This window comes from Hypomesus transpacificus, chromosome 13 (assembly GCF_021917145.1).
Source record: "Hypomesus transpacificus isolate Combined female chromosome 13, fHypTra1, whole genome shotgun sequence".
NCBI lineage: Eukaryota > Metazoa > Chordata > Actinopteri > Osmeriformes > Osmeridae > Hypomesus > Hypomesus transpacificus.
Window position 1 is genome coordinate 11,484,186 of NC_061072.1, and position 12,383 is coordinate 11,496,568.

Here is a 12,383-nt window from a genome sequence, read left to right on the forward strand (position 1 = left end):
ATATGGTTCACGTTTTGGCCAAAACAAAGGGAGAAGGAGAAAGTGCATGTGTCCAAGAGTGCATGTGAGAGAAAGAGTAGCAAAGTAGCAAAACTACATCTTGACCTTACATGAGGCAAACGTTTCCAAATGATCCGTTAGATTTGCATTGAGAAACCAAACACAGTCTGAATCGGATGAGAAACATCATCAAACTCAACTGTACTGTTTCAACAAAAAAAAAAAAAGTATTTATTTGTACAAAGACATAAGACATTGAACCACTGTGATGCTGTGTGATTGTCTATTTGGGGCCCAGCATCTCATGAGGCTTCACCCATTGATCAAACTCCTCATCTGTAAGGTAGCCCAGCTTGACAGCCATAGCTTTTAGTGTGGAGCCCTCCTTGTGGGCAGTCTTGGCAATGGTGGCAGCTTTGTCGTAACCTGGAACACAGAAACGCAGGGGGATTCGATTTAAAACAAACAGAGCAACAACCCTTCCCCACTGAATATTCTGGAATCATTCCTCTGTCTCTGCCTCTGTCACATCCTTCCTTCCCATACATACGGTCTGCTTTAACATGACTGAAGAGCTACCCTTCCATACACCTTTAACCGGCCTATCATCATCCCAGGGATTCCTCAAAGGAAGGCAGGAAGGAAAGAGACACGGTCAGAGTATTCCAACTGGGGCCTTGTGCGCATCTGCAAGTCTGATGAGGATCATCGATAAGCAGCCTGCTAGCTGCCCATGCACCCCTGAAGAGGAACACCTGGGCCCCGCTCAGACCTGCTCCTTCAGCCCTGGCACAGATTGTTTGTTTGTGTGTGTGTGATTGTGTGTGTGTGTGTATGTGTGTGTGTGCCTGTGATGAAGGGAAGGCAGTGCACACAGAAAAATCGAAAGGCATATCTCTGTGCTGGCTTATAGAGCACCGTGAAGTCCTCGGGTAACAGGTTAATTTCTTGGAAAGGCCAATTATGAAATAACAGGATTATCCAATCAATTCATATCAAAGATTATTTCAAGGAGGCAAGGACGAAAGGCTACATCGGAGAAAAAAATCAACCGGCACCTGAATGTCATTCACAGTGAGTTCATCTGGGCATTGCTGTGACTGTGTGCGTGTCTGCCATCTAGTGGCGTGCAGGGTATAAAGCATCTTACCAATGTGGGGGTTGAGGGCTGTGACCAGCATCAGGGACTCGTTCATCAGCTTGTTGATCCTTTCTGTGTTGGCCTCGATGCCCACCACACAGTTAGTGGTGAAGGAGACGGAGGCATCGCCCAGCAGCTTGGCAGAGTTGAGCACATTCTTTATCTGGGGGAGGAGGTACAGAGAGAGCAGAGATTGAACAGGACTGCAATGAACAAAGAGAGCAAACCATTCCACTCAAAATAAGGGCCAATCATTTTAGTTCATGATACATCTAACTAACAATCACAGTCCTCCAATGATTACCAGGACTACCAACTATCATTATTGCAGAATTGTTTAATCATTTATATCCTGATTTGGAGGTGTTGTTAGAAGGCTTTTTGATGAAACAATGGTAGGAGCTTGGAGGACCTCTTGAGGACAATCAGTTACTGGGATGAATAATGAAGCTGGCTGTAAATATTTTAGTAGACATCAATGGCAACAACCCCATTTAATAATTCACATAACAAAGACAGCAAACCCAACAATAAGCTGTAGTATTCAACATGATGTTCTACTGGGATCTGGAAATGTCCTTGAAAATAACAAGGCATTCCTTACTCAATATTTGCTTCCATCTTGTATAAACAATTAATAGTTTATGTTGAAAAAAAGCTGGTGTGAGAGAGCCAGCTCACACAGGTATCTTACCATCATGGGTTTGAAAACGTTGAGCTCGAAGTGTCCGTTGCTGCCTCCGACAGTCACGGCAACATTGTTGCCCATCACCTGGGCTGCTACCATGGTCATGGCCTCACACTGGGTGGGGTTCACCTTGCCTGGAACACACACACAGCATGAAACACACACAGCATGAAACACACACAGCATGAAACACACACAGCATGAAACACACAGTGGTCACCCCCCTGGTCTCCAATGATCACCACAGGAGTACAGCTCTAGAGACTCAGTCTCTTGAGTTCTTTTTTTTAATTTATTTTTTACAACTTCAGTTTTGGCCTCATTTACATTTACTATGTTAAGGGTCTCCAATCCTGATCCTGGAAAGCTACCTTCCTTTAGGGTTTTGCCCCAACACCAATCTAGCACACCTGATTCTAATACTTAACTGGTTGATGTGGTGAATCAAGTTAGCTGAACCGGTGGTTGGAGCACACACCTTCAAATGAATGGTCATTACCCAGCTTCCATAGAGCTTGATACCAACCCATTCATTTGAAATAGATGTGCTGGAGCAGGGAAATATCTTAAACATTCAGGACAGTGGCACCAGAGGACCAGGGTTGCCTACCCCTGCTCTACAGGAACAAGGTTGGAGACCCCTCTCCTACGACCAACTAATTTGTATAACGCTACCACATGTTACTGGCCAGCTCTCTGTAGCTAAATAATATCAACAGTCTCTCTGGGTCTGGAGGGCTCAAAGGTCAGGGAGTGGAGAGAAAGCACTCGTCCCAAAATAAGAGCCGTAACCTGAGAGCCAGCTGGCAGGGATGAGCACAAGCAGCTGGGGCTTCACATCCCAGCAGACTTACTGCCCTGAAGACAAAGAGGGCCAACATATTCACGGTTGCTCCTACGAACGTTAGCAAAAGCTTGTGAGCTGGCTACTGTAGCTTGTCTCACAATATTACATGTTGAATCGTTGAAAGCAAACTCCAGGGTTGGGCTGGGCTCACCAGGCATGATGCTGCTGCCTGGTTCATTCTCAGGCAGGATGAGCTCCCCCAGGCCCGATCGGGGGCCGGACCCAAGGAAACGGATGTCGTTGGCGATCTTCATCATGCTGCACGCCACGGTGTTCAGAGCCCCACTCAGCTCCACCAAGGCATCGTGGGCCGCTAGTGCCTCAAACTTGTTGGGGGCGGTCACAAAGGGCAAGCCTGACGATGACAAGGAGAACATATATGACTCTGTGTCCATGCCTCATTTCGACATGTCTAACAAGGAGAAATAACTGTTCCGATGATGTCACCTCTCTGATACTAAGACTCCAAACAGAACAAACAAATCCATCTCATCTGTGTCTGACGTTCACAGTAGGAGAAGTGGAGGAGCCAGGAGAAGTGTCTCATTGGTGGAGGGTTAAACAGTGGGCGTAGCCCTACCTGTGAGAGAGGCGACTGTAGCGGCCACCTTCTCAGCAAAGCCGATACGCGTGTTGAGGCCAGTGCCCACTGCAGTGCCACCTGCAGCCAGCTCATACACCCTGGGCATGGCAGACTTCACGCGTTCAATGCTGTACTTCACCTGCTGGACGTACCCTCCAAACTCCTGCATGATGCACACACAAACAATGTTAGTAACGAGTTAGTAAATATACGCATCTTCAAAAAGGTTTATAACTTGTTTATGATTTTTGAAATACTACGTTCTAGAATAGCCCAAGGCGTGTTAATAGTATCCATATCACTTCTAATACTGTCATATTCCTTCAAGCTAATAAGTAAAATGCTAAAAGTAATTCCTTCCATAAAGCCAGCCAGTGGAGTATCCGTCACATGACATTCACATGCCAGTTCCCAAGACCAATCAGTCAATGGGAGAGCTCCTGAGGTCATTATGGACTCCATAATAACAGACACATGGTTTTCAGTTAACAAGTTCAACATCCCTAGTTGCTTCAACCTCCTCCATCACAGCCATCGTCAAATAAAAGCCGAGACTGAGATGAAACAGTCTAAAAGTGCAGTACCTGTCCGAGAGAGAGGGGAACTGCGTCCTGTGTGTGCGTGCGGCCGATCTTGATGATGTCTTTGAACTCCTCGGCCTTGGCGGCCAGGGCATCGTGCAGCATCTGCAGGCCTGGGATCAGCCCCTCGTGGACCTCCTTGGCTGCAGCGATGTGCATGGCTGTGGGAAACGTGTCATTGGAGCTCTGCAGAGACACAGCACCACCATACAACAGGCTAGGATTACCACTGGACTGCCCCGCTGAACAAACACATGAATGATGATCAGTCTTGTTTACCTGGCTCTTGTTGACGTGGTCGTTGGGGTGGACCGGGTCCTTGCTGCCCAGCTTGCCCCCCATCATCTCGATGGCTCTGTTGCTGATCACTTCGTTTACATTCATGTTGGTCTGGGTTCCAGACCCAGTCTGCCACACCACCAGGGGGAAGTGGTCATCCAGTTTACCAGCTGTCACCTGCAGGGAATGGACCCCATGCATGAGAGGCCAGGTCCCAGAGAGACTCAAAAGTGACTCAAAAGTCCAAGAGATTATATCCTGCCGGCCTCAGTATAGAGTTTGTCTTTGTTAGTAGTTTTTTTCTTTTCTTTCTCAGAGTATCAGCATGTTTGATCTAACAGCTGGGCCGTACCTCATCTGCAGCCTTAACGATAGCGTCAGCGATTTTTGGGTCCAGTCCATAGTCCTTGTTCACCTCTGCTGCTGCCCTCTTCAGGATGCCGAACGCTTTGATCACCTGGATCTGGATCAACGAACAACAGGTCTGAGGATGATATCTCCATCTTTAGAAATAACATGTATAAACTAAAGGGGCGCCCCATCTGTCCATACAAGTGTCCAGCTGCATACTGATAACCACTGCCAAACTGAGGTTAACACTGCTGATGCTACTGCAGCTAACTTCTACAGCCGGAACACACAGCTGTAGCTCACACAGCTAGCTCGCAACATGCCGCTAGCTCGATTCAGCACCAAACTGGAATATTTCATAAACTACGAAACGAAACCTTCCACAAAAAAATAGCAAAGCAAACATGATGCTGGACAAGTAGCAATGGCTATAATAATAATGTAGGCTATATGTGACATAACAGTTGTGTGCCTTGCTTGCAGTCAGTAACTCAATTGATTTTCACAGATTTGTAGATGTACAGTCACATAAATGTTTGTGATGATGTGGACCCAGTAATATCAAAAAGTGCTTGATTGTATGCATCTGTAGTTAAGCGAAGTCATGTTGAAGAAGGACTTACAGGCATCCTCTCTGTGGGTCCTCCGATCTTGAAGTTCATGGTGGACCTGACAGTCTGAGCACCATAGTATTTGTCCACTGGCACCTTGAGCTCTCCAAATGTGTCCCGCTCAATTCTGTATTCTGAGCTGGCCTGATCAGAAAAACACATTCATTGTAAGTATGTTCATGTTACATCACATTGTTTTACGACAGAATCACAACAAATCTGAAGTGTAACTAGTGCATAATAAATACTTAATTTCACACAGTGATTTTTGTTTTTGTTTTGTTAATATTTTATTGTATTATTTTACACTGCAACAGCATGCTATGCCCATACTGCGTAGTGGCTTCACTGAAGACTGCCAACTGCCAGTTCTTCACAGAGACTATGGTATTGGCTCTGCATATCGCTAGAACTAGCTGGCAAGCTAAAATGTACTGACTTTGACCTTCTCTCCTTGCTAGTGATACTAGTAAGCTAAAACTGTTGAAAAACTAATCAGTTACCTTATACTAAGCTCAAATCCAACCACATTTATTTGTTTGTTAATGTATGTAAATGACACACAAAAAACGATAGCTCCTGCAGCTGACACAAAGCACAAAATGTTTCTTATCATGTTAGCTAGCTTGCTAACCAACTATTCATTCATTTCAGATAGTTAGAGCTAGCTTGGCTAGCTAATAAGGTCATTTATGGGCCTGCAGTTTACAAGGAGAGTTCATTACTTTTTGTCTATAAAGCAAATGACTTACCATTCTGGTTGATGTCACGATTGCGCTAAACGAAGGGCTGTGCTTTCTGTTGGCAATGTTCCTCTGCAACGCCTGGAGGTTGCAGTTTAACCGCTGGACGTTTCTCAGAGAGCGATACATGGCGCTGTCTCGACTGTCAATTCAGGCGATAGTGGAGGGCGGAACCATAATAAACCAACCAAAATTCTCGGTCGGTGGGCGGAAACTTTTCCCTGTTACAATGCTTGTGCACGGGGAGATAATTGAAAGCAGCACCACTTTTATTTTTTTATTTTTTGGTCAACAATGTTTGTTTGTTTTTTTGATACCTATTTGTCCTGTAGACACACGATATCTGTATATACGTCTCAGTCAAAAATAAGTATTTTCTATTAAAATTAGATTCACTCATCAGGAAAAGTTGTTGAATAGCTTTTTATTGCCGTTGCTCCATAAACTCATTCCTGTACTAAGCAACTTTCAGCAGATGGCAGCAAAATGCTTTAATTCTCAGCCTTTCCTTGTGCACCAAGCCATGATGAAAATGTGCCACCAAGATTGCAGTGTGAACATTGTAAAAGCGAAGTACAAGCAAAGTACCCTCACAAGTTAGTATTTTATGATAGCAGATTAATAATTAAATTACAGAATTAGGCCTAAAATAAAATTAATTAAAAATCCTGATTTGGCCAGTCTTGGTAGTTGACTATTCCCAATGTTCTCAAATATGCTGAACTGATTTTCAATCATTTGATTATACAGAATATAGGCCTATTATAGCCAACCGTGTTTATAATCCTAATTGATAGATTGATAGCTTTAATCACAGTACCTAATATTTTAGGAAGATATATGATGACCTGATTTGGGTATAGGCCTACCTCAAATGTGTATGAATTAATTGACAACATCTTAACTCGCTCAGGCATTGTTTTTTACATTTTACATGAAAGGTTTTGGATATGCAATATAGTCTTTGAGGCGTACCTGTTGCTTGTTTCAGTTTAATCTAGTTCATATCAATTAAGTCTTGCAAACCAATTTACATTGTAAATTGGTCCTGAAGATAAAACTAGTAATTTATCAAACAAAACAAAAACAAATGTGCATGGACTACCTGATCTGCTAAATAGCCTACTTTAAATGACTTATTTCTGATTCTCCTTTTGATTACAGCTAAACAACTAGACCATAGGCACTCGAACAGGTACTATGGCGCCAACAGTGTCACCTAGGCGCTCGATGGCATTAGACCAGCGATAACCAGTGTTCTCCCCTGATTTATCAGCCGTTTGGACAGGGGTCCGACGCCAGAAAGTCACAGGCGGATCAATTCACTGCAATGATTGTCAAAGTCCAAATATTGGCCATTTACTGATTTGTCTTTCATGTGAGGTTATATTTCCTATGCTTTTCTTGAATCAATGTTTATTCCTTGGGTCACGCTATCTAAATGAGGCCTACCTACAACCGTTAGAAAGTTGACTTTATCTCTTTTATAGGCCTAAATGTCGACGCGTGTAAACTGCTCGCGTCAAAGGGAATTATTGTCTAAAAAGGCTTCTTTGTACAGTCGTGGGCCTAGGTGTAACAATATATCAGCAGTGCATATGGGCTATTCAAAGTCCCTTAGCATTTCGCATTTTCCACAGACAAATCAATAACGTTTGATAGTGAGAGAGCAGAAAACCTACTGGTTAGGTGATTGTATTGAAACGTTTTCCGAAGTTTATCAATTGCTGTCTAACAATGTGGAAACGACCAAGGGATAATCACATATAAATTAGTGCGCTAAAAGCCACAAACTGATATGATGAACCTACTGATATGAACGTCGGGATAACTTCCAAATCCTGAGTTAATCACGTGCTACTATTTTATCTTATTATTAATTAAACGATAACTTTAAAAGTCTGATGAGTCACGCAGGCTACTCACAGTATTCGCCATCATCAGTCCCAAAACAATTAGCAAAGAGATAGATAATGTGACTCAACGTTACAATCTTTTTTCCGTCACCATTTATAGGCCTACTTTATAGACTTGAATTACAAAAATACAGCCAACATTACAGTCAAAAGAGTTGACCAAGTTATACCATAAATATTACAAGCAATGGGGTAAAACATTTTGAAGGTGGGCCCTGCATCATAACGCGTTATCTCATTAGAAAGCACACTCATGAAGAGTGGACCAATCAGAATGTGTGTGTACCTGCAGGAAGTTGTCTACTCTTCTATCTCCTCCCTCTCTCAGCAGCGATATGAAACAGACTAAACTGTTGTCAGATACGCCAACTGACCCTAGGCACCCCATGGACAGAGACGCACCTTCAACACTTTCTCCTGAAGCCTAAGACCCAGATCACAGCGCAATTCAGCATCACATTACACATATAGGTCTGTAACCATGCAGTACCAGCACGCATCGCCAGCTCCTACGGTCAGTGTTCCTCTTTACGCACCTACTCCAATCCAGCCCGTCCACCCAACTCCTTTCTACATTGAAGATATCTTGGGTAGAAATGGTTCGCCGGCATCTTCTACGTTGATCCCGATGCCAACCCTCCCATCTCCGAACTCATCCTTTACCAGTCTGGTGTCACCGTACAGGACCCCTATCTACGAACCAACGCCTATCCATCCAGCCCTCTCGCACCACGCCGCGCTGACGGCCACGTATGCCTCTGGAGCTTTCGCCAATTCCATCTATCCATTTCACCGTTCTATGGGAGACTACACTCAAGCGCTTCTAAGACACGATCCTCTTGGTAAGTTGAACATAGCGCATCTTGTCCGCATCATAAATGATCTGACGTTTAAATTAATGTATTGCTGGTCAAAACCACCAAGACAGTCAACTTGGCAATTTCTCAATATTGTGTGTGTGTGTGTGTGGGGGGGGGGGCGTAAACATTTCCACAATAGTTTTTCTTTGTTTTTACATTTATGCGGGATTTTTACGAATGCGGGCTGTGTACGACGGAGGGTTTGCATGCGTTATCACACTTTATCATGGTCATTTTTTGGGACAGACATATTGTAATGACACAAATTGTCCTGTCTTGGACGTCAACGGCCTTGACTTAAAAAAACCCCATTGTTCCCAACATCAGAGCAGTGACTAAGAATGCTCCTAAATCACTTGTTATTTCAGCAGTAAAGTGTCGGCCTGGGGTTAACCGTCTCTGTTCAGCAAGCCTGACCCTTTCCGTTCATACAGGAAACCTTGAGCTCTCGATAGGAGTAAATCTGGTTTCAGAAGCTGTTAAATGTTTTCCTGCCCGCCTCAGGCAGGCGCTTCCTCGGGAGTCGTGCACGATGCTGATTATTTTATCGACATCCTCAATACAGACATATTCAGGAAACACTCGACTTCTGATAGCCGGGATCCGTTTTTCTGATATTGTTTACTTCCTCTGTGCGGGATGTAGCTTTAAGGACACTAAACAATACAGTACACAAACATGCATCTGTTTTTAATCTATCCTGGTGCTTGTTTAATTACTTAGGTTTATTTTATTGTGGTGCACTTTTAATCACATTAATCAAAACGAAAAGGCCTACGATATTTTTAACCGTGTTTGGTAGGCTATTAGTTTCACTTCACAATTTAATTAGGCTAATATATCTATAATAGGCCTACAATAGCCTACTTGTCATCAATTATTTTCATAAACCCAACGGCGTCGGCCAATTTTGCCTTTACACATTGTCAGCGAATTTGATTATTTCAGGACTCTTTTTGGGTTTGACATCATAATTCGTGATGTCGATGTTGAAACGAAATGCAACAGTTGCAGTAAAGTGCAACGGATAGGGCGTTAATGGTAAAGCCTCTCTCATCAGATAAAGCTTCAGGAAACACATGGACGGATATTTTGCCATTGTCCCTCTCTCTCACTCACTCTCACGGCCTTCCTTAAAAGTGGAGGATGTGTGCAGTAAACTGACACTCAAAGATTATCTTTATTTGCAGGATGCCTTGTGAAAAAATGAATAGAACCGCTGTAGCTGTACATTTTTTTAATTGTGATTAATGCATGTTTTATATTGTTCATTCATTTTCTGTGCATTTATATTGAACTCATTTTTGACAAATAATATTTTACATTCATTATGTATTGTATGTGTTTTCAAAGGTAAACCACTTTTGTGGACACCATTTATCCAACGCCCTTTACACAAGAGAAAAGGCGGTCAAGTGCGCTTCTCCAACGACCAGACAATAGAGCTGGAGAAGAAGTTTGAGACGCAGAAGTACCTGTCGCCTCCAGAACGAAAAAGACTGGCTAAAATGTTACAACTGAGTGAAAGACAGGTCAGCAAGCAATTTAAAACATTTCTAAAGTGACTATGTTGTTCATTTATAGGCCCCATAGCCTAATTTTAAAATGTATAATGTAGCCTATTAGAACACAAATCGATAAAATATTGTCTCTTAATGGATGTTATTTTGCTTTGAGACAAATTTGAAACTCTGTTTTTCAGGTGAAAACATGGTTCCAAAATCGAAGAGCAAAGTGGCGAAGACTTAAACAGGTATGCCAAGGGGAATTGCCTTGGTTTAACTTCGTATTTCAACATTTGTATTGTTGTGTTTGCAAGACAAATGACAGGATCGGAAACAGAGTCAATCGAATGGACGGATATTTTACTTTTTTGTATAAATCTGAGTAAAAGCCATGCGTAGTAGCCTACTTGTGTTATAACCCCTATCAGGCTATTGATCTTTATCTTTTTTATTTCAATAGGAGAATCCTCAGGGTAGTAAGCGGGAGCTGGAGGATGAAGGCGCAGTAAGAAAGTGCGATGGTGTCTTGTCAGAATCTGGGGCGAGCCCGGACCTGAGGCGCACAGAGCTGGCCCAGTCACACAGCCGGTCACAGTGCTCCTCCTCGCCATTATCACAAGGAGAAATAGATTCGGACATTTCAGAAGACACAGATCAAGAGCTGGACATGGAGGAGGATATAGAGTTTCCCTTGAATCCTCAGATATGACACAGTCTATTGAAACTGCCGAACGCTAAGTGATGTGAATGTCTATTAGTTGCCTTTGCATTCAGATGTTTTTGGTTTTGTAAATAACGTGTTCTTGTATATTTCGCTTTGTGTACATGATCTAAGTAGTAGACAATTCAAGCTTCTGTTTCAGCCACCAGAACGCCTTGTTGGACGTCAGTGACCTCCAGCCACTATGGGAATTGATCAATGTGTTATCTTAATGTGTAACTTGTTCATTTGATTGAATAACAATGATGAAGTTTAGAACATCAATAAACTATATTTGGGGATAAACAAGATGGCTAACCGTTAAGGTCTTTCTTCTTTCCCATGTTGCATTTCAGATGATGGTGCCAGATTATTTAACAGGGTTTTCTGATATTACGAAACGATTAATAAGTGTTATTATCAACGCGTTGCGTTTTACGCCTTCATTTTGACACTTCACAACTTGTCTGGAAACATGAGTATTTCATAACTTCCTTTCAGTCCATTCACCGGTATGCCACTGTATAAAAAATTAAAATAATCGTTCTGACCAACTTCATAGGTCTACTGGAAACAATCATCTGTTGAAAGCTGGTTACAGCATGATTCCGTGTGGCCTATGCCCTATAACAACATTGCTCTTGTCTTTGACTCAAATAACAGCGAATCGAACTTCGAATGGGTTATCATTTAGCAGAAAAACAAACAAAAACTTCAAATGGGTTATCATTTAGCAGAAAGAGGAGAGTTTTCGGCAAGCAGGATGTTAATGATTGTGAGAACTCCAAATAATTCGGTCCTGAGAGTGTGTGATAAATATTTCAACTGTATGGTCACTCTTAGAGTTCAATGGCCTTAAACATACAAGACTATTCCCAAAACCAATAGTATGCACACAGATCCTACCGCGATTGTGTAATGGTTCACAAATTGTGCTTTGTAAAATCAACACTGGAGAGAGAGAGCACACTAGTTGGACAGTGGAGGAACCATTCTCTGGATAGCTCCAGGTTCCAAAGTGCCAGAACAGACAGCAGGGAAGTAGGTTCATATTTCTATACTCAAGGACCAACATACAACATAGACATGGCAGCGTAGGTATCTTTATCTCAGCCAATGGAGGAGGATGCTGGTTGGCTACTCGGGAAAACCAAGCAGATGTTTTTTGTACACATGGTTTCTCTATAGGTGTAATATATTAAATAACTAAATTACTTAAATTGAAAACCTGCATTTTTTACACACAACATTGACACATTTGTGAGTAAAGGAAACACAACAAAATCACTGTGTAATGATATCTGGACATTCATTTCATTAAAAATGAAAAAAGAGAGAACTTAGGTGATAGTGGAGATATAGACAGAGAGAGACAACGTGTGTGTGTGTGTGTGAGAGAGAGAGAGAGACAGAGAGAGAGAGAGAGAGAGAGAGAGAGAGACAGAGAGACAGAGAGACAGAGAGACAGAGAGACAGAGAGAGTCCTCATTTGTCAGGAAAAAAAATGATCATTCCCTTTTACCCTTTTTTTAAGATTTGGGCCGAACTATTTATTATCTCTGCTTGTTATTCTGTCAG

General features: G+C 42.5%; 2 protein-coding genes across 2 annotated transcripts; one reads left to right on the forward strand and one right to left on the reverse strand.

Annotated features, from left to right (window-relative positions):
- Positions 1-202: 202 nt before the first annotated feature.
- Positions 203-6,007, reverse strand: fh (fumarate hydratase). Its single transcript, XM_047032393.1, has 10 exons — positions 5,834-6,007; positions 5,094-5,225; positions 4,472-4,582; positions 4,120-4,296; positions 3,844-4,026; positions 3,257-3,422; positions 2,828-3,031; positions 1,836-1,963; positions 1,151-1,304; positions 203-426 (listed from the first exon to the last, which is right to left on the reverse strand). Exons 1-10 carry the CDS (start codon positions 5,951-5,953, stop codon positions 284-286), a joined length of 1,518 nt encoding a protein of 505 aa, XP_046888349.1. The 5' UTR covers positions 5,954-6,007; the 3' UTR covers positions 203-283.
- A 909-nt stretch (positions 6,008-6,916) lies between these two features.
- On the forward strand, positions 6,917-11,112 carry hhex (hematopoietically expressed homeobox). Its single transcript, XM_047032396.1, has 4 exons — positions 6,917-8,582; positions 9,954-10,132; positions 10,303-10,353; positions 10,566-11,112. The coding sequence occupies exons 1-4, from the start codon at positions 8,222-8,224 to the stop codon at positions 10,812-10,814; spliced, it is 840 nt and encodes a 279-aa protein (XP_046888352.1). The 5' UTR covers positions 6,917-8,221; the 3' UTR covers positions 10,815-11,112.
- The last annotated feature ends 1,271 nt before the right edge of the window (positions 11,113-12,383 follow it).

Bases quoted from the DNA above. Each gene is read 5' to 3' on its own strand.
- hhex (XM_047032396.1), top strand. From the start codon at position 8,222: ATGCAGTACCAGCACGCATCGCCAGCTCCTACGGTCAGTGTTCCTCTT. The intron at 8,583-9,953 runs GTAAGTTGAACA...GTGTTTTCAAAG, and splicing joins TCTAAGACACGATCCTCTTG to GTAAACCACTTTTGTGGACA. The intron at 10,354-10,565 runs GTATGCCAAGGG...TTATTTCAATAG, and splicing joins AGTGGCGAAGACTTAAACAG to GAGAATCCTCAGGGTAGTAA.
- fh (XM_047032393.1), bottom strand. From the start codon at position 5,953: ATGTATCGCTCTCTGAGAAACGTCCAGCGGTTAAACTGCAACCTCCAG. The intron at 5,226-5,833 runs GTAAGTCATTTG...TTTTCTGATCAG, and splicing joins TCGTGACATCAACCAGAATG to GCCAGCTCAGAATACAGAAT. The intron at 427-1,150 runs GTAAGATGCTTT...TCTGTGTTCCAG, and splicing joins AGCCCTCAACCCCCACATTG to GTTACGACAAAGCTGCCACC.